At 41.4% G+C, this 25,401-nt stretch overlaps 1 protein-coding gene across 1 annotated transcript; it reads right to left on the bottom strand.

The window, feature by feature from the left end:
* Positions 1-3,896: 3,896 nt before the first annotated feature.
* On the bottom strand, positions 3,897-25,168 carry LOC308084583 (uncharacterized protein). Its single transcript, XM_080427300.1, has 22 exons — positions 24,938-25,168; positions 22,346-22,408; positions 21,667-21,772; positions 21,388-21,490; positions 20,290-21,060; positions 20,075-20,188; positions 19,628-19,747; positions 19,202-19,300; positions 18,979-19,047; positions 18,622-18,723; positions 18,362-18,439; positions 17,794-17,853; positions 17,166-17,303; positions 16,874-16,942; positions 15,895-15,957; positions 14,808-14,882; positions 14,368-14,528; positions 13,344-13,399; positions 12,404-12,559; positions 9,497-9,643; positions 7,260-7,331; positions 3,897-4,416 (listed from the first exon to the last, which is right to left on the bottom strand). Exons 1-22 carry the CDS (start codon positions 25,004-25,006, stop codon positions 4,408-4,410), a joined length of 2,700 nt encoding a protein of 899 aa, XP_080283426.1. The 5' UTR covers positions 25,007-25,168; the 3' UTR covers positions 3,897-4,407.
* Positions 25,169-25,401: the final 233 nt, after the last annotated feature.

Genomic DNA, 25,401 nt, shown 5'->3' with positions numbered 1-25,401 from the left:
TTTTCCTTTTTATATTTTGTGTACGTTTTTTTGTATTGTTTTTTACATTGTGTGCTAAATAAACGAATTCTCAGCGGCTCTCTCTGTCTGACACTCTCCTTTATGTGAGCTGTCAGTAGCTAGACTGAGTCATATTTGACCCCCCCCCCCCTCCCCCCTGTCATGAGTTGAGACATAACATTTAGTTTGACTCGGTTCCACAGATAAATATTGTGAAAATAGTCGATCTACAATCTACTGCGTTGTGAGCTTGTAGATTGACTATTTTCTATTATCTATTTTGACTATTGCCTCTGCTCTTTCTTATAATATTTGACCATACAGCAAATGTTTGACCAAGTATAGTTGTTGATTACTTTGTTGATGCAGTAATGGTCTCTCTTTTTTTCATTTTAGAGGTATTAAAAAGGTCTTAAAGGAGAAGTTCAACCCAAAATAAAACATTTTTTCTATCAATTACACACCCCATGAAGCCTTGAATCCATGGAGATTGTTTTAGTTTTTTTGTCGCATTTCTAAGCCAATAATTTGATGACCAACAGAGTCTCGGGTAGTAGACTCCTTGAGTAGGAGACTCTTGAGTCAGGTCACATTACTTGAGTCTCCTACTGAGTCCCCTATACTGACCGATGACCCGGTCTTCAAATTATTGGCTTTAATTTTTTGGGTTGAACTACTCCTTTAAAAGTCCTTAAATTGTCACTTTAGAAATGTGCAGATGCCCTGTATACACTTATACTGTATGTTGGTTTGTTTAATGTTGAGTGAAAAAACAATGTTCCTCATTAAGCAAATCATCTGGGGACCCCCCTGGGGGTCCTGACCCACAAGTTGAAGACCCCTGGTTTACATCGTGTCAGCTACTCTGGGGACTAAATAGGTCTCTGGAGAAACTATGTGTTGTCGCCATCTACTGTATGCTTCTGGTGGTGCAACACGTGGGGCAACTCCAGCTTTACTGTTCTCATAAAATTAAATTAAATAAAAAAACTGCTTTAGCTATGGTTATTTATTCCTCCTTATAATGGACATTTCAACAGTAACATATTCAAAGATGGAATTAGGATTCAGCTTTTCCCCCATGGGCTTATGTACTGTACACCCACAAGGTTTATTTATGACCCATTAATGTGTATTACTTTGGTCCTAGCCGCTATTATTTGTGGTAATCTAAGAGTAACTACAGTTTAATTAGCTAGCCAATAAGCAGTTCAAGGCCAAATCTGTATTGCTCAGAAAATTTTAGTATCATCTCAGTAGATCAGATAATGAGAATACATCTGTATAACAACTAGGTGAGAGATTAGAGTACTGTTTTTACTTTTTATGTATAATGTTGAATCTTTAGACCAGGAGCCTTCAACAGGGGGTCCGGGACCCCTAGGGGGTCCTCAGAGTTACTACAGGGGGGCCGCCAAATCTTTGTGATTTTTACATTAACCACTTCAACCAAGCATCCCTATTCTGAGAACCGTAGCCAAAAATAGCATATCTACAAGCACACAACGCCTCGATATGCTATTTTCGGCAAAGAGGTTTGGTGTAGGGGGGAAAAAGAGCAGACCAAGTACAGAGTGGGTCAAGTTTACTTAGTATGGACGGTTTATGTGGTTAAAAGTCTGAAAACACACATTAAAATGAATCCAACACTGATGACAGTGCTGTCAAACAAGTCTATGAAGCTATCTATGAAAAGATTATATTCTATACAATATATATTGGGGGTCCCTGCTTTATCTCTCTCTCAGCCAAGGGGTCCTTGGCCTGAAAACGTTGAAGACCCCTGCTTTAGACCAAGTCACAATTTGATAGAATTTTTAAGAATCGATAAATAAATAATTGTTTTGGTAAATCACTGCCGTACTTGATCATACTACTACAGCGTCACACAGAAATCCTGTGAAGTAACAGTTTTGAACATACAGTATGATGTTTCCACCTGACAGAGACGAATATGTCAGTGACTGAGACGAACACAAAATAAACCTTTGATTATCAGAATCATTTATTGCATTGGACAGGTTAGAAAGCCTCCATATTGCTAATCTATAGTGTGTAGTGAATTTGATATATACAAACAAGTGAATATTGGCATAAAAAGCACCGTCAGAAAATGTATTGATTTGAAGTATGAACCTCAGCACCATGCGTTCTACCAGGGTTGACTGTCTTAAAGGTTTCATGACGTTCAGTTTTACGGTACCACACATTAAAAGTCTTTGTCATGGTCCTTCAAACGTGTATAGAAAGTTTTAACAAAAAATTCCACTCCATTGATCCATGGCAGCCTTGGCAGGTGTTTTTCTCTCACATTTCTAAAGCCTTTTCAACTGCAATGAAAAAATTAATCTTTGCCTGCGGGTGTCGCTGGTGAGGGATTTTGCCTGTCAATCATCGCCTCTGCTCCGCCCCCCCCCCCCCAAAGGAAAGGATAGGGGAGGGGAGGAGCGAGGAGGAGAGTGGGCGGGATTAATCGGCTGTGACCTCACTGCCGAAGGGCCAAGCTCAGATTACTTTTCAGCCTAATTATTCAGAAAACCCCAGACCACAGAAAATCCACTGAATGTTCAAAGTTCAGATTTTTTGGGTGTAATTGAGGTCATAAAACCCCCAAAAAAAACATAACAAATAAAAAAAAGTGAAAATGAATGTCATAGAACCTTTAAAGTGGCACTATGTAAATAAAAAAATGAATAAAATGTAATTCTGTCCAATCTGTATGGTAGAGTATGTTAATACAATATAACCTATATAATTGGGGTGGTTGTATTTTGTCTCCCTGCTCTTCTATTGACACATTTAGATCGTGTCAAAGGTCATGTCTCACCTAGACACAGGATCTGACACGAATTCTGACCTGAAGGTCAATATTCAATTTATCCCCTGAGCAAGCAGGCAGGCACTATTGGCTCAATGGTAAAAAAAAAAAAAATCAGCACTTGCGCAGGAAACCGGGTTCAAATCCGGGGTAGAAGAGGAAAGTTACATAGTGCAGCTTTAAACCACTTGAACACTCGTGTCTCTATTGGTGAACATTCGGCGGAAACAGCCCGTTTACGAGCTCACAACGTGTCGCAATGCGCCGCGTTTAGGCCTGTCACAATTATAACATCATTCTCTAATCGCAATTATTTGAGAAAATCGCAATTATTTTTGCATAATCGTCATCATCGTTTACATGCTGAAAATGTTTCACACATGTTCAAATAAAAAAGCAGAAATAGCAGATCTACAAGTCACTTCATGACGCGTTGTAAGCTTGTTGATCATCTATTTCTGCTATTTTTTACATGTATAAAATTATTAAATATGTATTTCTTTGTATATTTCAGTTATTTGTCATATCTGCCCTGTGCAATGTTTGATTAAGAAGCCTAAAAGGCTTCATATGTTCCAGTGTTCAATGGCCAAACACACAATGAAATCGCTAATCGCAATTATTTGAGTGACAATTAATCGTCAACTTAAATGTGTAATGGTGACAGCCCTAGCTGCGTTATTGTGAGCTTGTAGATCGGCTATTTGTCGACAAAGAGGAGGGAAATACTAGATCAGTGGCTCTCAAAACTAAAAAAAAAAAAAAAAGTCAAGTACCCCCATAACTCTGAGTGCACACCAATGGAACCAAATGGACCCTTCATCATCAGGCTCCATTTGGTTCCATTCGTGCACTCTCAAGAGTTACAGACCTGTGGGGGTCCATTTGGAACCCTCTCAAGGAACCCTGGACCCCACTTTGAGAACCACTGTAGAGGATCTAGCAGTGGCAATTCTATAGGGGGGGGCAAGCAGGGCAATTGCCCCCCCCCCCGTTTTATTTTTATTTATATATATATATATATATATATATATATATATAATATATTTAATATATATATATTTTTTTAATTATATATATTTTTTGTCCATATATGGCACGTATACAGAATATATGCTGCATATATGCCAATTATAGCTTATATATGTCCACATATATGCCACATATATGTAGAGACATAATATGCAGACGGCCAATTTCGAATATGTCACATGATAAACATATGTGCTGCATCTATAAATAAATATAAGTTAATATATTTCCTTTGCCCCCCGTGCTAGCAGAGGCAAAAGTCGCCTATGGGATCTAGTATAGAGCCCTGGGGGACCCCGGTCAACGAAGTAGAGTTGGATTTAAGTGGTTCTACTCCCCAGTAAAGCGCTCCTTGATTTAAGGCCCAGTTCATTAAAAGCACATGCTTTACAAATCTTAAAAATTCAAGTATAAATCGTAAGAATTTTCAACACGCTATATCTTTAAAACCACTAGCTGCAGTAATTTTTAATAAACCTCCCCTCCTCCCCCTTATAGAAAAAAAACTAAAACAAAATGTTGTTCATGTTGATTGTTGTGACTTGAGCCGGAAGACATCAGCAGAACTAAAAAGAGAAAAAAAGAACCGAGAAAGAAATGTGATTAGAGATGGTAAATAGGCCTGTCACAATTATTACATAATCCTCTGATCACAAATATTTGAGATAGTCGCAATTATTTTGCATAAATGTCATAATCGTCAAAATTAAAAAAGCAGAAATAGCTAGATCAGCTATTGTTTTTATTTTTATATAAAATTATGAAATACTAGACCATACCCGTGGGGGGGATATGCGCACATGATTTGGCAACCCGGGAGCCAGAGAACACAAAAACGCTAATAAACAGCTGACATTTGGGAAAAACAGGCTTCGGTGTTCCGTGCACATGGTAATGGTCAATGGCTGTGTGCAAATGCATGGTAATGGTCAATGGCTGTGTGCAAATGGAGATCAATTGCTCCAGCCACTGAGGAGAACCGGGCAGAAGAGATTTTGGGCTCACCGCACAGACAGAGCTTTGTCCAATTATAGGAGGATGTCAGCAATTTCTTTGTATATTTCAGTTATTTGTCATATCTGCCCTGTGCAATTTTTGATTACAAAGCCTTAAAAGGCAAACAAAAATTAAAATTGTATTCATATGTTCAACGCCAAACACACAATGAAATCGTTAATCGCAATTATTTGCATGACAATTAATCGTCAACTTATAATTGTAATGGTGACAGCCCTAATGGTTAAAGGGACAGAGATGAATGTAAACAAGCTCCTGGGGGCTTTTTGTATTATCCTTTTAGCATAACTTTTGACTGTGCTACTGTACCTGTACTGTTAACGATCTTGTTAATAAAGTATTCAATCAATCAATCCTATCACTATCAGAAAATGCGAGGCTGAGATGTTCAGTATCGGAGATCAAGACATGGTAGGGTCATGTTCTATAGATCTACTATTTTCGTTGCGCGACAACGGCACACAATGTAGTATAAACCAGGCATGTATCCCTGACCTTAAAGGGATAGTTCACCCAAAAAAATTTTTTTTTCTATGGATTAGTAATCTCTCAAGAACAGATTCTGCTCTGCGTTTGAATCTGTCGGGGGGGTTCGTCATATCGCGTACGCACTGGCCTACAAGTGGGCGTGCCTTCAGATCAGGAAGCAGGCCGCGCTTTACCCAATCAAATGTAGTGGGCGGGATTCACATGTCCGTCGATCCTTCCCCACTCGAAACAAACCGACACTCATTTAACAATAGCGTCCGCGGAGCAGACAAAACCACGGAAAGATATTCATATATATATATATATATATAACCAATATATATATAACCAAAACGATCCATGTTCTCTGGGAGAAGTGGTGTTAGTGTTCCGTGTAGAAATATTGTTAGTGGGAATTAAAACCTAGTCGCACCACCGGAAGTGATGCGCTGAAGGCAGACCAAAACCCCGGTTTCCTTGCGCACGGGTGCTACGTTTTCTTCCTCCCAGAGCCAACTGAGATAGTCAAAAACAGCAGAGGGCGCTGTTTTTCCTTTTCATTTGGCGCTGGGTTCCCAGATTGATGGATTAGTGACCCCATGGAGACTCGAATTAATGATTATTTTTTTGTTTTTGTCTCATTCCTAAGCCAATGATTTGATGACCAGTGGACCGGTAGCCAGCGGCTCCGGTAGGAGACTCCTTTGTGTCTCCTACCGGAACCGCTGCTGGTCATCAAATTATTGGCTTAGGAATGCGCCAAAAACATATCCATGAATTCAAGTCTCCATGGGTTGACTAATCGATAGGAAAAAAAGTCATTTTGGGGGTGAACTATCCCTTTAACCCATGTGCCTGGTAATGTCAAGCCCTACAGTAATAGTAGATATTAAAGTGAATCTTAAAGGTAGGGTAAGTGATTTGCTTTGGTTAAAATAAGTGTTAAATAGCTCTATATTCTGATAGTACTCATTGCTATAGAGTGTTTGTTCAGTATTAGGAGTCTCCTTGTCTCTCCACCTCTTTATTAAACAGAAAATGCATTTTCGTTTCAGTTTCAGTTTCATTTCCAATTTTATCCAACCAGGACAGAGAACTCAATCAGGATACAGATTAAACAAGTGAAATTGGAAGTGATGACACTAAGAAATGAGCAGACAAAATTGGAACTGGAACACTATACAAATTAAGCTTAAAAATTGGTACTTTCTCCTGATTGGCTGAGATTTTGACACCTACCGAAAAATGTATTTTCTGTTTATTAAAGAACTGGAGAGACAGGGAGACATCTGTTACTGAAAAAACACTCTATAGCAATGATTACTATCAGAATATAGTATTTTAACCTTTTAACAAAATACTTTTTGTTTTAACCAAAAAATATCACTTACCCTACCTTTAAGAATAACCAGTAGCTGAACTGGTAAAAGTTTAACGATAGATTGCACGTTCAGAAATATCTTCCATATAAACCCCTAATGGTCTCGTGTATTTCATAAAAGCACAGGGTTAAAGCTTCAATGCTGTATGTAGAACAGCAGGAGCATACTGTAGGTTTGGAACTGTGTGTGTGTGTGTGTGCGTGTGCGTGTGTGCGTGTGCGTGTGCGTGTGTGTGTGTGTGTGTGTGTGTGTGTGTGTGTGTGTGTGTGTGTGTACGTCACTGCCGTGCAGAAACCTTGTATCTCCATATTCAAATGTTTTATGTATTTTTCCCATAAATGATTGCCCTACTTGATCATACAAGAGTGTCACACTACTCTATAAGTATTGAAAATAGCCGATCTACAAGCTTGAAGATCTGCTAATTGCACTATTTTCAAATGGTTATTTTTAAATAATAGGTTTCCAAGGTTTCCACCTGACTGCGGTGTTTGTGTGTGTGTGTGTGTGTGGGGGGGGGGGGGGGGGTAAAGGTCTCTTACCTTCCAGCGGTTCCCACACTCATTGCACAGACAAAAAGTGGTCATTGGCTCATCAGCACTGCGGGTTTGCACCTACAAAACACACACGAGAGAGAGAGAGAGAGAGAGAGTTTTATAACCCATCAAGTGTTCAGATGAGATGATGGTTATATAAGCTAGGGAGAAACAATCGTCTGTAATCAGCCCTCTTTACAGAAGAGCTACAGTACTGTGTGACATGGGGATGTTTTTGAGGGGCTGCTGCTGATTACATAACAGCTGTTGTCTTCTTCCTCATGTTATTGCCGTGAGTGCCTAGCCCCCCCCCCCCCTCCCCCCTGAACTGTTTACAGTACATATTTTTGTTTTTGTTTTCTAACTGTTTATATGATGTTTTGCATAGTAGTGTATATTTGTCTGTCATTAAATGTTTCAATGAATTGAGTGCAAAGGAACCCAATGGAAACAAGCCATAGCCTTTCTTGGGTTTAAAATTATCTTTCCTGTGCTTTGTTTTTGGCAAACTGAAAAGTATTCAATCAATCAAGTGCATTGTGCTTGACAGAGTGGGCATGCAGTTTGCTGTGCTGCGTGTAATAATGTGCCTGTAAGATGGGGATGTTGGGCTCCGACATTGTGCTTTTGATTTCCCCTGCCTGTAGTCAAACTAATAATGTTTCATCTCCAGTGGAGATGTGCTATATATTAATTTCACTTGTTGTGGACCGCAGCACTGCTTAATGAAGGCCTGCAAGCCAACGAGCACAGAGAAGCCATCACTGATGTAATCTGTGCTCTGTTTAGAAAATGTGCAGTGTAACCAGTGAAGATATGCAGACATATCTGAATCACTTGATCTGATGGTTTGTTTTGTTTTGTTTCTTGTATTGAATGGGATTGAGACAGCGTGTTATTTTTGGACAGATGCTAGGTTCACTGACTACCTGCTATCCTATGGTTCCAAATGTGCAGAATGTTATTTAGACAGATACCTGGTATCCCAGTCTCTCTGAGGCTCTCTGCATTATATTTATGTGATTTTTTTCTTTTTTAAATAGCAGATCTACAAGCTCAGAACGTGTCGCAATGTTGCCACACGTTCTGAGCTTTTGGATCGGCTATTTTGTGGTTAAACTGAATGTGATGATTATAACAAATTTTGCTGGCTGGGGATCCCCTCCACTGGACCCACGGGGGTCCCTGGACCCCACCACTGCTTCATACGTGTTTATCATCATGCTCTTGTTGCATTTCAACAGTCCTCAAAGTACAGGCCACATGTTTGACAGTTGAGGCGGCGAGGTGAATGACAGATGAAAGGATAAAAGAAACAGTCATAGGAAAATGTATGACAATTGACAAATTAACCCATTCTAAATCAGTAGTTTTCTGCCAGGGACCCCCAGATAAGATTTGTGTTAAAAGATTTTTTTTCAAAATGATTTAACACTTTTGAAACATTTTCAAGATTTTTCAAGCTTGCAGCACGGCACGAAGAATATCTGCTATTTTTGAGAGCCACTGTTCTAAATCACGGTTCTAAATCGTGGTTATAGCACAAGCGGTATAGGCTTTGGTATGTATGTCGCGTCCACACATGTACGAGCTTATAGATCCATATCTATAAGCTTGTACATGTGTGGACGCGACATACCAAAGCCTATAGATCCATATCTATAAGCGTATCTGATACGCTGATATGCATCTGATACGCAGGAGGAGGGGCTGGGGGCAGGGGGCACAGCAAAAATGTGGATTTCAACTGTCTGACTGAGGTGAAGGCTTTCATGTGTGGCTATTGTCTTTCTTGAGATTCCATACATTAGAAAACAAAAGTTTGAGGCCTGAGGTTCCGATTCTACAAAATGTCTTCTAAATGTTAAGTTTTTTGAAAAAACGTATGTTTCTATGTCAGTGGTTCTCAAACTTTTTAATGTCAAGGACCCCAAAATGTATATGTATTTGGCCGTGGACCCCATCTCAAAATATTTTGTTCCATGGACCCCCAGAAGCAAAGATTTGAGTAACAAATGTTTGCTTTAAAAGTATATCTATTCAAAGATTTGCACAAAGTGTAAAATAATGCTTTTTATCTCAAATCTAAAAATGACACAGATGTGTCCCCGGTCTTAATGTGTTAAGAAGTAGTGAAAATAGCCGATCTACGCGTTGTAGGAGCTTGTAAATCGACTATTTTCACTAGTTTGGGTCCCTGACGGGTCTTTGAGCTAAACATTTTGGGAACCACTGGGTTTTACCTGGTTGTAGGTGCAGTTCTTCTTCCTGCACTTGCTGCACTGCAGCATGTCGGAGGTCGTGCCTCCGGTCTTGGCCATCTGGTGCTCCCTGATGGCCTCCTGGGTCAAGTCGTTCCTCAGCTGCTTCAGCTCGTCACTGGCCATCTCCTGAAACGCAGGGAGGAGGGGGGGGGGGGGTGGTGGAAGGAAGAGACGGGCGATCAGTGATGTAAAGTAACTAAGCACATTTGCTCAAGTACTTTACTTAAAGGGTAAGACCACTTTGGTAGAGGTTTGGGTTGTGTAGTTACCTTGCCATGATGTAACTCCAAAGGTGGGCAAGAAATCAAAAATAATTGCTCCATTGATTAGAAATTGATAATTCAAAAATATGCTCCTCATTGACTTACATTGTATGGTAAAACAGCTCTCAAAGTCACTCTTTTAGCACATAAATGAACACAAACAAAGCTGATTCAGACAATATAGAGCATCACCAAACCCAGTACTGTTTGTTTTTTTAATAAAAATGTCAACTTCCTGTTGATTTTACTATTTGAAGATCTGGATCCGGATCCGCGGATCCAGTCCAGGTTTTCTACTTATTAAAAATGGCAAAATCAACAGGAAGTTGACATTTTTATAAAAAAAAAAAAACAGTACTGGGTTTGGTGATGTTCTATATTGTCTGAATCAACTTTGTTTGCGTTCGTTTACATGCTAAAATAGTGACTTTGAGTGCTGTTTTACCATACAATGTAAGTCAATGGGGAGCATATTTTGAATTATCAATTTCTAATCAATGGAGCAATTATTTTTTATTTCTTGCCCACCTTTGGAGTTGCATCATGGCAAGGTAACTACACAACCCAAACCTCTACCAAAGTGGTCTTGCCCTTTAAGTACAATTTTGAGGTTTTTCTACTTTACTGGAGTATTTCAAATTTTCAGTACTTTTACTTCTACTCCACTACATCTCAGAGGCAAATATTGTACTTTTACTTTAGAAAACTTTAGTTACTAGTTACTTTAGTTAGTTACTTTAAAAAAAAACATACATTCACCACTTTAGCCTTATTTGATCTACAACACGCTCACAACACGTCGCGATGCGACACGTTGTGAGCTTGTAGATCTGCTATTTTCAAAAGATTTTAAGACATTTTGATACCTTGTGAAACGGGACATTCTGCCAATACTTTTGTACTTTTACTCAAGTAAATTTTGATTACCGGACTTTTACTTGTAACAGAGAATAGCGCGCGCACATTTTTTACAATAATTAATTATATACGCTCGCGCGTGCCGTGCCGTGCCGTGCGTGTGGGAGGGACTAGGGAGGGAATAGTTATAGTATAGCCTCCCAAAAAATCTAGAACACACCAACCACTGCATTACAATTATTACACATACAGTAAAATCTGGTGTCAATTTAAAGGGGTGACGTGTCATTTCTATCCACTAGAGGGTGCTTTGTGTTCACTTGCTCAACTAAAACACCAATATGTAAACTTTCTGCTGTGTTATTCGCATTAAAATAAGCATACACACATGCCTTATGTTGCTCAGATACCTACCTTTACCCACATGACAACATTCAGTGCACTGAACATGAGGGTTTTGTTATATATTTGTCATATATCCAGAAATGTAAAACACAATGAAGGTTCAAGTCATCTGTAACACAAGGCCATTTGTCCTGCCTTCTGCTTTCAGGGGTTTGCATTGTGACTCCTTATTGCATTTACTTCATGAGCAACAGTCACCCAAATGTCTCTTTCTCTCAGTTAGAGTTGCATCGCGTCCATTTCAGCATCGCTGAATTGAGCATTTCTGTTCATTAATTGAGGGCTCCCAAATTCCACCAGTCCACTGCCCCTTTTTAGCCCTGCTTCAAACGCCAAATGTGACAAGGCGGCGGTCCCATGCGCTGATCACACAAATTATCCGCCGCCTTAGTAAATTGGAATAATTTTTCCAGCTCAAATTGAACTGAAAATGGTGTCTGGCCTTACTCTAAAAGTTAAATTAACATTTTTCTTTGGTGTGTAGAGCAGCTAACAAGTTCTTTAACAAGTCCTGTACTGTACAGCAATATACAGGAAGATGTGGTTGAAGGCTCAGACAGCCGCAGCCCTACCTACCTCAGCAGTCATGGTTGCAATGTGGATCAGTTCTCTTTTTTGTTGTTGCTTTTTACACCTTTTTTTTCTCCCCAATTTAGTCGCTATTGGCCCGTGTTCCCTCCCACGAACACGGGCCAATTGTGTTCGTATAGACCAGGGGTGGGCAACTTTGATGATGGAGAGGGCCACTATATTTCCACACTCACTCCAGAGGGCCACATTCCATATGCTGTCTCTCCGTATTTTAACTTTTTTCGCCATTCTATGTCAAAAGTAGCAAAAATAGCCGATCTAGAAGCTCAAAACGTGTCGCACTGCGGCACGTTTTGAGCTTGTAGATCTGCTAGTTTTGCTATTTTTGAATTGGAATCCAGATTTTTTTTTTGTGCTATTTTTGAATTGGAATCCTGAAAAGTAACATTTTTATTTAATTTCAAATGCATTTAGTTATACTTATGTTAACTTTATGAACTTAAATACAAATACATTGGACATAAAAAAGACAATAGAATTGTAATACTAGTCATTAAGCTACTAATATAGACAGTAATGTAGTAATGTAGATAGTAATTAAAGCGGGTCATGTTTGCCATTGTAACAGCTGAAATCAATAATATATCAGTATTACGATATTAACCTGCGGGCCGCATTAAGGGAAGGTGGGGGCCGCCAGTTGCCCATGTACAGTATGGTATAGACACTCGACAAAGCCAGATGCACCACGGTCGATTCGAGCCCCCAGACTCTGTGCTGGTGGGCAGCTACTTTACCACAGCGCCACCTGCAGCTCAGCTCTACGTACCTCAGCAGACATGCTTGCGAAGCGGCTCAGCTCGATGTATCCCGCCAGGACGTTGCGGCGCAGCCCGGGGTTCTTGGGGTCCTTCAGGTTGCTTATGCGGCTTCGCACCCTGTTCTTGTACTTCATATCGGTGGCCTTTATCTCCTGGTAGATATGTGCAGCCTCAGAGAGGATGGGAGTTAAGGCTGCATGAAACACCCCGTGTGGCAGATAGTGTATAGTGCACCAAGCAAACTGCTTTATAACAGCTGTTTGTTTTTTTTTGTCGCATTCCTAAACCAATAATGTGATGTCATCGGTCAGTAGGAGACTCGGAGACTCCGCCGGTCATCAAATTATTGATATATATATTATAAAATAAGATATTTTCTTATTTTATGAACTACTCCTTTAATGTAAAACTTGATGTAATCATTTGTTGCGTGCCAGTGTCGCACCCAAAAGTAACATGAATTAATTCATTAATTTTCAGCACATGACATTGCCCGACTATAAATCAGTGAATAGGTCGGGAGTGGCTTATTGTGCTACTCATATACCGAGTTGGTGGTATCCAGAACCTTGCGATTCAACGGCCAATCTCTACCGACTGAGCTACCTGAGCACAATGGCTAACATCCAGCCAGTGGTATGACAACCTCTAGCATATCATACTGCTTCTAATGTATATAAAGTATGCCTAAAAGCTAAAACATTTATGTCTTTTAACCATTGTATGTGCTGTGGCAGTTCACAATGCATCGTGGATAATATCACACTCCTGGTTCAGGGGCCGCTGCCTAATAGAAAATGGCAGAAATGTGTTTCTGTATTCCGTTTGTCAGATTGACTGATATGTGATGTAGTAATGTACAGTATCTAACCTGTGTGATCGTAGTGTGTGTAACTGTAAGGCCTGCTAGTGCTCAGTTCAGCCTGTTCAACACAGTCAAAGGATATGATCCTCAATCTCTACAGCCATGCCTTCACAGTTGGTGCCAAATTCCTTGTAGTTATCTATGGAAAGGACAGAAAAGACATGATTCATTTAGATGTGTATTTATCTGTGGTGTGGTGGGTGATGGCTAATGCAATGTAATTAGACCCTGAGCAGGGTGTAACCACACATCTGTTGGACGTAAATCTAATCGATGCATGCAGGATGAATCAGTCGTCCCTGCACACACACACTCTCTCTTTCTCTCTCTCTAAGTGAGAGAGAGAGAGAGAGAGAGAGAGAGAATCCTCTGCCCTGACTTGTGCCATCTTGCCCTCTCTACAATCAACATGTTTGTTTGTTTTGCCACATGCCACCTGCCCTGGCTTTGGGGATTCCTCCGACACTCAGGACTCAGTCAGGTAGATGATGGTATAAACACGTCTATTGTAGACAGGGCAAGATGATACAAGCCAGAGCACATGGAAACGGTGCTGACGTGATGGCTGATTTAGGAAATTATGGTCACATTGCGTCATACTGTAAGTGTTGTGGCCAACGCATGACGAGGCATCAGGGGCCTAAATGATCCCATGTTGTCTTGTGGCTTGTAGGCAGTGCCGGCCAGATCTCTGGTGCCGGTTATCTGGTGCGCAGTATACGTTTGACTTTGACGATGCTGGGGTTGGCTAACCCCGGTTCAATGTGTACACTCTTAGGCCCCGTTTAGACGACGACAGCCTCTAGAGAAAACGGCTAAATCAAATATCACATGTGCGTTTAGACAGCAACTGTGTTTTCGGGCGTTGTAAACGCAGCAAAGCGAAAGAGAGAAACCTCCTTCCAAAGTGACTATGAGAATTAGTGAGTTAAAAGTGTAGTTGTGTCTGCAAGCGGTCAGTGATGTGTGTGTGTGTGTGTGTGTGTGTGTGTGTGTGTGTGTGTGTGTGTGTGTGTGTGTGTGTGTGTGTGTGTGTGTGTGTGTGTGTGTGTGTGTGTGTGTGTGTGTGTGTGTGTGTGTGTGTGTGTGCGTGCGTGCGTGTGGTACCCTCGTGGCGCAGGGCAGCGGTCAGCATCTCAATGCACTTGTCTCTGATGCCGTCTCCGGTGGCAAGGCGCGGGGACAGCGGACCCCCAGGTGAACTGAAGCCGGGGGACATGGGACTGGTGGGAGTGCTGGGCGTTTTGGGGGTGTCCGCTTTCCCTTTCCTGCAAAAAAAAAAGATCAATATTTGAAGATGTTACTTAGTAGCTGTTCTATATTTAACGTATCTTGATGTGATTTAGAGCAATTACACCTGGAGGAGCAATTGCGAGGTAACTTTCTTTTCACAAGGTATATTAGGTTAGCACTTCAGACCCAGAGCTGTTATCTACATTTAAAATATCAGTGTTTCATTTGTCCCATTCCATCTTGTCTTTCTGTCGGCAGTTAGAATGAATGTAATTAATACAATAGATGCTGAGGTGAACAGTGCATTCAGATACCTTTCCACGCTGTCCGTTGATGGTTTCCTCAGCACAGATCCCAGGTTAGAGGGCTTGGAGCCATGAGACTCTCTCCTAGTGTACAGAGTCACACATCATCAACACTGTCTCTGTCATCAGCATCATTAACTCTCTCAGTGCCACGCCCCGAGATATCCTGAGTTTTTCCAGAGTACCCTCCGTGCCAGCGCGAGAAATCCCGAGTTTTTACTTTTGACTGTGGTCGCACTATTCTGTTTATTTTTCATGATCACTTTCGCTTCCTGACTCCTTCAGACTCATTGGGTTCCGGTTTCATGACGCAGATTCCGTTTCCGGTTCTCATTTTTTTCCCGCGGTCATTTTCGGCCAGAATAGGGAAAGTCACGTTTTTTCACACGGTATAAAATACGAACGGAGAGGTCCACGTCTACTCTCTTTGGTCTGGGTGACGATCAGTCATCGTAGTCGTGTATCGCATCGTAATTTAGCCCGATCAACGATTGTCAAAAATGTCAACATCCGGTTATGACCGGATGTGACGTGAGCCTGTTTGGGAGGGGGCGAGTGAGCCAGCGAGGTCATCAATGTGTCGATTTGTTGCTCTCTACTGGTAGAACTGTATTATGGGTTTAAACACCCAATCAGATAATTTATTTGAATGAAAAATTACAAAATATAAAAAAAAAAAAAAGCAAATTGCTGGCACTGGGGGAGTACTTTATGAAAAAACTCTTGGCACTGAGAGAGTTAACATCATCATCATCATCATCATCATCATTTTCAGGCATTCGACTATATTAGAGAAGTGGATCAGTTAGGCGTAACGATTTATCGTTAATCGATTAAAGTCGATTCAAACTGGTGACAATTTAAATCGATTTAATAAAAAATGTATCGCGATGCAAACAGCAGAGGGAGCGTTAAAAAAAGAGAAGAAAATACAGGATCTTTGTAAGAGAATTGATTAAAAAAAAGTTTTCAGTCATTTGTCTGGAATATAATTTTGTGTTTAAATAATCGTATTGTGAACTTAGTATCGTGATTCGAATCGTATCGTGAGTTGAGTGAATCGTTACATGCCAAGTATCATTGTTTACTCCTGTACCTCTCTCCTGTCAGCTTCTTCGCTGGGGGTGAACTGGCTTTCTTTGAATCAGCGGACTCCCTCCTGAAACAGTTTAGCAACATGTAGTTTTTTATCGATTTGTTAAACCATTTATACCATCCACCTCCGACACCAATCCTCTCCTCCATATTTCTCTCATACCCTTTTTTCCCCCTTCTCACAATAGTATTTTGCCATCGAGCATCTGTGATCATGGGAATCTTTTCTGAGCACAATGGATTTGCCCTGGCAGTTTGTAGCCAGGTTTATATACAAATGCACTGGTGTCATGCGCTGCTGCGCAGAAAATAGCCAATTTTCAAGCTTGCAAGAGCTTGTAGATTGGTTATTTTCGTCACGAGACACCTGTGGTGGCTGAATTTATGGATTGCCAAATATATCCATTAATCTACTTACTGTATATTCAACCTGGTTGAATATAGTCTAAAAGCATTGTCGGCAACTTCGTAAACCAAAGCTATAGTTTGACTTTACTACAGCTGTCCATCTTAACAGGTGACATCCCCCACAGACTGCTACTTCTACACTACTCTCTGTGTCAGCATATTATATAACCTGTCCTAAGTGATATACATGGTCATTGCTAATTTAACCAGTCAGCTTTATTATATATGGTACTGTCACTTATTATAGCCTGTTTATATTTATCTCCATTTAGGGAGAGCATCTTTGTGTATAAGAGGTGTCCCATATGACACTTCAGGAAGCTGGTGCCCTGAGGGGCTGCCAGAACAGGCCAGGAGCTCCTGTTCCTTATGATCTGTAATGCTGTTGCTTTGCTGAAGTGGATATAAATATTTTCCATTATACACCTTTGTACGATGAAGTATAAATCAGGCTTTAATCCTCTGCCGTCTGGCATTTTGGTCATGGGTGGTACTGTGTGTGTGGCCAATCTTGGTGGGTAAGAATCTCAGCTATAATGTAAGTGCCTAAAATGTAAAAAACTAGTCGGTACCTGTCTGACTTGGACTCGGTCGACTGGCGTTTCACAGGATGACTTGGCTTGGAATCAGAGGAGTCCTTCCTACAACACACACACAAACATCAGCGTTAAAGCTGCTGACAGTGCCGTTTCCTTTTTTCGTCGAGGAAATGAAAGCGTACACTGTGGCTTCTTTATGACATCGTTGAGCACAGATTGTGCAATAATCAGTTTAGCTCGTTTTCATCCTCCTCGAGGTGCACTTAGTGGAGGGTGAAGATAATGAAGAAAATGCCTGGTGCCGTACGCCTCCATGCCTGCACACCTGGGTTTGTCTTTGTCTTTCTTCACTTCCAAACTCGTCTTTTTGAGAGACACTGGTTCCAAACTCGTCTTTTTGAGAGACACTGGTTCCAAACTCGTCTTTTTGAGAGACACTGGTTTAGAGTCAGATGAATCTTTCCTGAAAACAGGAAACATTTGCATGTGTGTGATAAAAGAGAACTTTAACAACATATAAGAAACATGAAAGAAAATATCATGGCAATAGTCAGTCAAACTAAATGCAGGTGACTTATTAACCTCCATTAAAGCAACAAGAATCAGCAACAGAATCACATTCAATTTAGTGGCCAAGTATGTTTGCAAATACAAGGAATGTGACTTGGTGGGCTACAGTTCACACCTGTCCAATTAATTGTCATATGATGAATAGTGAAAATAGCCGATCTACAAGCTCATCATCGCGATGTGATGCATTGTAAGCTAATCAGCTATTTTCCCTATTTTGGACATTTCTTAAAATTCTTTTGAATTAAAAATAGAGCATTTTTGGGGTAAATTCTTGAAAATGTTTGCCAATGACATGCAGTTTAAAATGTTCAGACTTTTGCCAATTAGTTATGTCGTGTGTAATGCATTTAGAAACAAATTCTAAATCTTGACAAGCCAACCTTTCTTTCTTGGCTTCTTCTAAGTGCTTTTTAGGCACTTTGCTCTCCGACGAGTCTTTCCTGCAAACAGGAGAACAGCCTTAGCACTATAAGGCTCACACAATCTGTATTCTCCCACATCATCCACACAGGTTATTATAACCAGCCACAATAACGCATTGCAGATGGCGTAGCAGTGGTGGAATTATAGCTGCTGTAAATTATTGCCAGAGAGCTGCACATATGATATACTGTATCATCTTGAGCCCTGGGCCACAAATGTTGCATTGCTAGTTTTCAAGTAATGTTTAATTTGACGGTGTTTTGTCAGTATAAACATCACCAAGTGCTACATTTAATTTATAGCTTTGAGACGATAGTACAGTACATGAAAAATGTATTGAACAAATATTTATACTTTTCCCCTCCACCCTTAGAGCCAACTCAAGCAGAATGAACAATCCGACATCTAGTTTGTGTAACTTTTTAGTGACACATCTTCACAACACTTCCCGAGAACAATTCAGCGTTCGACTTTCTTAGTCACCAAGCGATGAAAGAAAGGCGCCACGCTTCACAGATCCCAGACCTGTCTTTGTCTTTGTCTTTCTTCACGTGGTCTGACGCCTTCTTCAATGACGGGGATTTAGAATCCGACGACTCCTTTCTGGGATGGCAAACAATAATGACAGAGCTCAGAATAGAAAGAAATAAGGGTTTCGGTCATAATAAAACGCCCTCCCACTAGAAAATGACAGATTCCCCTCTGCAGAAACGCAGACACACACTTTCACTAACCACACAAACAACATGCTTGCAGTCTGCAAGAACAACAAATGGTGTCCTGACCTCTCTTTCTTCACCTCCACTGAGGGGCGCTTTGTGGGAGGAGGGGGGTGAAGGTGAAAAGGAAGAGGAGCAAATGGTGCGTTTGGGTCCGGAGGCTCTTTTCTAAAAGTACATAAATGAGTACAAATGTGTAAAGTCATTTTCTGAACAGTGGCTCCAAAGTGCTTCACAATAAGATGCTATAAAAAACAGAGAATGGCAAGTAAATAAGTAAAACTTCCACAAAAACTGAAACATCTTATATTGTATGTGTCGTGTCAACTACTAGCGAGTTGATCGTGGGTAGCTGTAGGCAAATGAATTGCAACGAATAGGCACTACAGTCGATTAATGCAAGACGACATGCAGACGCCTGACCTTGGTGGTGGAGGATGAAGATGCAGAGGAAGAGGAGCAAAGGGAGCGTTTGGGTCCGGCGGGACTTGCCTGAACAGAGAAATCAAGAGACTCCTTTGAAACGAATCCCCACTTGACTTTTATAAACTCATCCTTCAATCAATAACAATGCTGTGTTTGAGTACAACGCACTCCACGCCTTTCACTCAACAACCATCCCCGTACACACTTCAGAGTATCTGACCTCTCCTTTATTTCCAGTGAAGGGCGCTTAGCAGGAGGAGGAGGAGACGGCTTCGGGGCGTTGGGACGAGGAGAGGGGTCCGGGGCGTCCTTCTTCTTCCTGAACAAAATGTCACCACGCTCAGACCGTTGTGCAGTCGTGAGGTTCGCACAGCATGCCTCTGTAGTTAAACCTCCAATATCCTATAACGACCCCATCACATCATGCACCATGCACAGCAGGAACGGTCTGCTTAGGTTAGGTTCCTGAACACCCCCCCCCCCCCCCCCCCCCGACCTTTAACCACATAAACCGTAGCGTCCCTATGTCACAATGGGTGAAAACTCTAAGTATTAAACTCATCCTTTAATAACCAGTCGGTATCGAGTACAACGCACCCCAATTCTTTCACACAACAACCACTGCACACACTTGAGAGTGGCTGACCTCTTTTTCTTCTTCTTCTTTTCCAGTGAGGGACGCTTAGCAGGAGGAGGAGAAGACGACGACGGCGGGTGGGTGTTACGACGAGGAGGGCCAGTAGAGGGGTCCGGAACGTCCTTGATCCTGAACAAAAATGTCACAACGCTCAATTGTGCAGGGGGCGCAGGGTTCACACGGAACACAGCATGCTTCTGTAGTTAACGCACCTCATAATAAAGGCTCACATCACATCATGCTTGCAGCGTGCACAGGAGACTTCTGATTGGGTGAGCAATCCAGTTAAAATACTGCAGGAGCAAGTCAGTCAAACGTCAGAATTAGTTTGTGTCACACTAACAATATACTGTAGGACTAGACGACGAGTTAAATGTCTTCATGCAGCACGCCAGACAAGTTAGACTGTCTTTGCATGCAGTCCTTCTCCACGCCAAAGTGCACGAGCATCCTGACCTGTCTTTCTTCACGTCAATGGAGGGACGTTTGACAGGAAGGAGGGGGCGGGCGGGGCGAGGAGGAAGGGAGATGGCGTATGCATCTGGATAGAGGTTGTCCATGACTCCTCTCCTAAAGGGAAGAATTCAGCAGCTCTAAAACCAAGCCCCACTTGCTTAGTGGCACAGTAATGTTACAGTGAGTGAAACGCGCTTTTCTGTGTCGCCTCTCACCTTTCAAAGATCGGCCTGTGATTGTCAAACGGTCTCTCTCGTTGGGGCTCGAACAAGGGCCTCTCTCGCTGCGGTTCGTACGGGGCTCTCTCCCATTGGAGGTCAAGCGAGTGCCTTTCGTTTCTGCGATCCTCCGCGGGCCTGTCCTTTCTTGTGTCTTCCGCGTGTCTGTCCACGTACCTGCGCTGTTTGGGGTCCTCAGAGATTCTCTCCTTCGTGATCTCGTCCACGCCTCTGATCTTCTTCTGTTCTCCTGTTGGGCTTTCTCTGTCTGCTTCCTGCCTGGGTTTGTCACTGTGAAGGTCTCGTGCAGGCCTCTCTTTTTTGGGATCGTCTTGTCTTTCCGGTTTGGAGTCTTGAACGTGTCTTGTTTTTTTGTGTTCCTCAGAATGTTTCTCCTTGCCAGTGTGATGTAGATGCTTCTCATCTGAGGATTCCTCTCTGTGCGTTTGATTGGGGGAGCCATAGGTACACCTCTCCTTCCTCACTCCATCAGCCCTGTCCCGTTTGGGGTCTTCAGTGGGTCTTGTTTTTTTTAGTTCTTCCAAATGCCACGCTTTTCTGTTTTCTGGTACCTGTTTGTTATTTTGGGGGGATTCCTCTCGCTGCGTCCGATCTCTCTCAGCATGTCTCTCCTTCGTCTGCACCTCCTCTCTCTTTTTGTTTTTGTGTTCGTCGTCGTCGTGCTTTCCTTTCCTGTGTTTGTGGATGTCGGGGGATTTCTTTTCGGGGTCAGAGTCATGCTGCAGTCCGACATCCAGTCTCCTGTCACTGACAGACAAAAAAGCAAATCATTCTCGCCTCGGACCATCTCTACTCGTTTCTCTGCCCGCACAGACACTGCACGACTAAGAAAAAGAGTCTCAGTAAGAAAGAGATAGAGAGAGAGAGAGTGTGTGTGTGTGTGTGTGTGTGTGTGTGTGTGTGTGTGTGTGTGTGTGTGTGTGTGTGTGTGTGTGTGTGTGTGTGTGTGTGTGTGTGTGTGTGTGTGTGTGTGTGTGCGCGTGTGCGTGTGCGTCCGTGTGTGTGTGTGTGTGTGTGCATGTGTACATTACTCTTTCTGTTTTATGTGTTGTGTCTGTTAGTTAAAGTACCAACCTGCCTTCCTTCTCAGATGAATGGTTCGGTGACGTTGCTGTGTTGGTGACATCTGTACCATTTTTTATCTCGTTGACCTTTTCGCTCTGAGAACTGGCCGAGTCTGTTGGGAGGGAGAGAAGTTCTGTCAGTGTTCACTGAGCTAAAAAGAATAACCAACTCTTGAGCTGTTTGATACATGCTGGACCACAAATTGACCTGTACAGGCCTAATCATTAGGCCCTAATCAAACTGTTAAAATGTTTGAGAGTCACTGTTATAAAGGAAGTGTCCTCCTACCCAGTAGGCGTTTCCATTCTTTAATGAGGAACTTGGCCAGGGCAACAACCTCCTCGTCGGTGCACTGCTTCCTGACACTGTTCACTGACATGCCAATCCTCGTTTCCTAAAAACATCACAACAACAATTAAGAGAGAAAAGGCACATTTTTCAGTATCAATATCATCAGTCAACAGCCATCTCATTAATTCACTGATCTGATGTGGCAAACGTTATTATGTTTTAACGGATTCAGTTTAGTTTGTCACTAGCAGAATGGTGTGGTTTGTTGTATGTTTAGTTTGTCACTAGCAGAATGGTGTGGTTTGTTGTACGTTTAGTTTGTCACTAGCAGAATGGTGTAGTTCGTTGTAAGTTTAGTTTGTCACTAGCAGAATGGTGTAGTTCGTTGTACATTTAGCTTGTCACTAGCAGAATGGTGTGGTTTGTTGTATGTTTAGTTTGTCACTAGCAGAATGGTGTAGTTCGTTGTAAGTTTAGTTTGTCACTAGCAGAATGGTGTCGTTTGTTGTACGTTTAGTTTGTCACTAGCAGAATGGTGTAGTTTGTTGTAAGTTCAGTTTGTCACTAGCAGAATGGTGTCGTTTTAATGTGCATATTTCACGTCATGTAAAGCTGTGAGATCAATTATATACATATTCATATTTTTGCATTTGTATAAGTATGTCCAATACTCTACCTGAAGAAGTTTGAGTGTCATGTTGAAATCTTTAAGCTCCTTCAGCAGGTCCAAAGCCCCCTCCTGTAAACACAAATATGACTATTTAAACAAAACATAAATCATATCTATTGAAACCATAATCAACTTCGATGTAGAAACGACACAATGACACTTGTGAATAGTGTAGCGTAGTTACATAATAGTGCATAATGCAGAGTCCCAGTTATGTTGCAGAGGTGTCGAAAGTGCTTATAAACTATTAACCAGCCATTATTTAAATATGATATTTTTAAATATACATTTATATTTATATTACATTTGCAGGACCACATTGGAAACAAGTGTGGGTTTAAGTTATATTCTGATTACTTGTATTTATTTTACCAAAATAAAATAAAATAGAATTGTATCTGTTTGAACCATAATCAATCTAACTACACAATGACACTTATTAGTAGTGTAGTGTAGTTACATAATAGTGTATAATGCAGTCCCAGACAGTAGTCATAAGTTTAACAACATTATAATTATAATGTATTATTATTAGTCTTAGTCATAGATAGTTATATTACACAGTTATAGACGTATAGGTTTAACAAGATTATAATTTGTGATTGATTGATTGATTGCATACTTTATTAACAGTTTGCCAAAAAATAAAAGCTAAAACGATTGAATTTCTGGATAGGCTTGAATTTTTTACAAGGGCCAGTTCCGAATTGCAGCCACCTGTCAGTGCTCTTTTAGAGCGGTTTTGAAGGAGAGTAAGGATTCACTCTTGTTATGACTGTTAGTAGGGCACATTTTGGTGGCATAGCAGTAGAACAAATTTAACCCCTTGTTAGAGCCAAATCTGGGTTGAATTTGATTTGTGGAGCTCCCTCTGGTGTTGTGTTTGTGGACGTCATTGACGTTTGTGAAGTAGTTTGACAGGTACATGGGTGTCTTTGTGGTGTATAGCGTATCTTGTAGACCAGGCCCATTGCAAGTTGCTGTAGGCTACTCTGTCCTCTACCCTGAGCCATCCCACCCTAGCAAAATGAGCAGGGGTTAAATGAGTTGTATATGTAAGGCCAGGCAGTAGCCTGACCAGTTGTTTTGGGATGTCTGGAGCCTTGTTTTTAAGGCCTTTGTGGTTCTATGGTACCATGAGGTGCATGCATATCATAGTGACAGCTAGAGTACTCAATCATTAGTCTTAGACTAATAATAATCACACATTATAACACACTAACACTACACTATACTACTATCATTAGTGTAGTATGCACCATTACATAATAGTGTATATTGCTGTCATGTAGTTGCAGGAGGTGTCGATTTATTAAGTGTCTATGAATTATTAACCAACGATTACTACAGAATGACCGCCAAGAATAATGGCCTACTTCTGCCTGCATGCGTTCTGGCACGACCTTGTGCTACTACTAGCACTGTTTACTTTCACTTATAACTTATGTTTACTTTCACTTATAAGTTCTTCTGTGCACCAAGTCAGCCTGAAAAGAAACAGTACAGGCCCAAAAAGTTGTCGGTGGAAGAAAAAAAAAGTGTTTGCAAATGTTCATCTGTGTGTGTGTGTGTGTGTGTGTGTGTGTGTGTGTGTGTGTGTGTGTGTGTGTGTGTGTGTGTGTGTGCAGGCGCGCGCGCCTGCAGGCAGCACCTGCTCAACAGTTGTTAAGGTTTTATGACTTCAAGATGTAGTCTACAACTGTTGTGTGTAATAATATAGGCTACCCCAATATTCTAAGCAATTTTGAATGATGGCAACAAGAAACGCAACGAAAAAGGGTATAAAGCTTAATAGCTACAACAAATCTAAACTTTAAATAGGCGGGAGTTGTTTAAGTTGGATTTTCGTGCTTAATTTCCAATTCCTCGTACGGCGCGGTATTAGCTGAAAAAGAACAGATCTGCAAGCTCCCAACGAGCTTGCAGATCTGTTCTTTTTAGGCCGAGGCCTGCAGCTAGACTAGCGCTGCTGCCCAGCAGCAGAACCCGAGGTAACCATGGATCACATGACGGTCGGCTGTCACGACCGTCATGGATGAACTTCAACATAGTGTTTGCACTTTCTATCCTTTTAGCCCGTACATCTACATAAACGTTTAGATTTTAAATATAAAGCTGACCCCAATGGCTATGGATGTTAGAATTGTGTACGGGTCCTCAAAAAGACCTGTATTTTCTGTATTGTTTAATAGAAAGCATTTTAATCCGATTGATGGCCATTTTCTCATAGAGTTATAGCGTATCAGAGTGCAATACACCTTCCATCCAATAGGGTCACTTTGCTGAAAGCACACAGCAAAAATACGGAGAAAATGGCCACCGATCGGATTAAAATGCGTTTTTATTGGACAATACGGAACATACGGGTACTTCAAAGAACCCGTACATGATTGTAACATCCACGGACATGGGGTCAGCACTTTATATTTGAAATCTAAACGTTTATGTACATGTACGGACCAAAAAAGCAGAACAAGCAAACACTATGTTGAAATTCATCCATGACTGTCATGATATCACAGTCACGTATCAGGGCTATATAGACCCGAGGCGACAACATAAACGCGGCGCGCAAGGCGTCAAAACAGAGACACTCACCGTGTTGTTCCTGGACACCATCTTGTCCAGTGTTTTGGCGATCCGGATCAGCTCTTCCTCTCGCGTCATGGTCGCGGCATTGAAAGCAAAACCAAAGCGATGCTAAAAAGTCACAATAACGGGCAATTGATGTTCTTTTTATTATTATTAAAATTGGAGAGAGGATTAAATGTATGAAGTTAGTTTGATCCCTTGCATGTAAACACGGTCACACAGAGTGCGTGTCGCCGCGGCGCGTCTTTACGCACGTAGTTCCATTCAACCAGAGGGGCGGGGCAGTGGTGTAAAGTAACTGAGTACATTTACTCAAGTACTGTACAATTTTGAGGTCTTTTTACTTGTCCGAAGTGTTTCCAATTTGCAGTACTTTTACTTCTAGCCTACTCCACTACATCTCATCTCAGAGGCAAATATTATACTTTTACTCCACTACAATTATTTGAAAACTTTAGTTACTAGTTAGG

This window comes from Gymnoscopelus braueri (genome assembly GCF_963280865.1).
Source record: "Gymnoscopelus braueri genome assembly, chromosome: 4".
In the NCBI taxonomy this organism is placed as follows: Eukaryota; Metazoa; Chordata; class Actinopteri; order Myctophiformes; family Myctophidae; genus Gymnoscopelus; species Gymnoscopelus braueri.
The sequence above is the reverse complement of the archived record's forward strand: the minus strand, read 5'-3'. Positions and strand labels throughout refer to the sequence as shown.

Bases quoted from the DNA above. Each gene is read 5' to 3' on its own strand.
- LOC308084583 (XM_080427300.1), bottom strand. From the start codon at position 25,006: ATGACGCGAGAGGAAGAGCTGATCCGGATCGCCAAAACACTGGACAAG. The intron at 19,748-20,074 runs GTCAGGATGCTC...ATTTTTGTTCAG, and splicing joins ATTGACGTGAAGAAAGACAG to GATCAAGGACGTTCCGGACC. The intron at 7,332-9,496 runs GTAAAACCCAGT...TGTGTTTTGTAG, and splicing joins AGAACTGCACCTACAACCAG to GTGCAAACCCGCAGTGCTGA.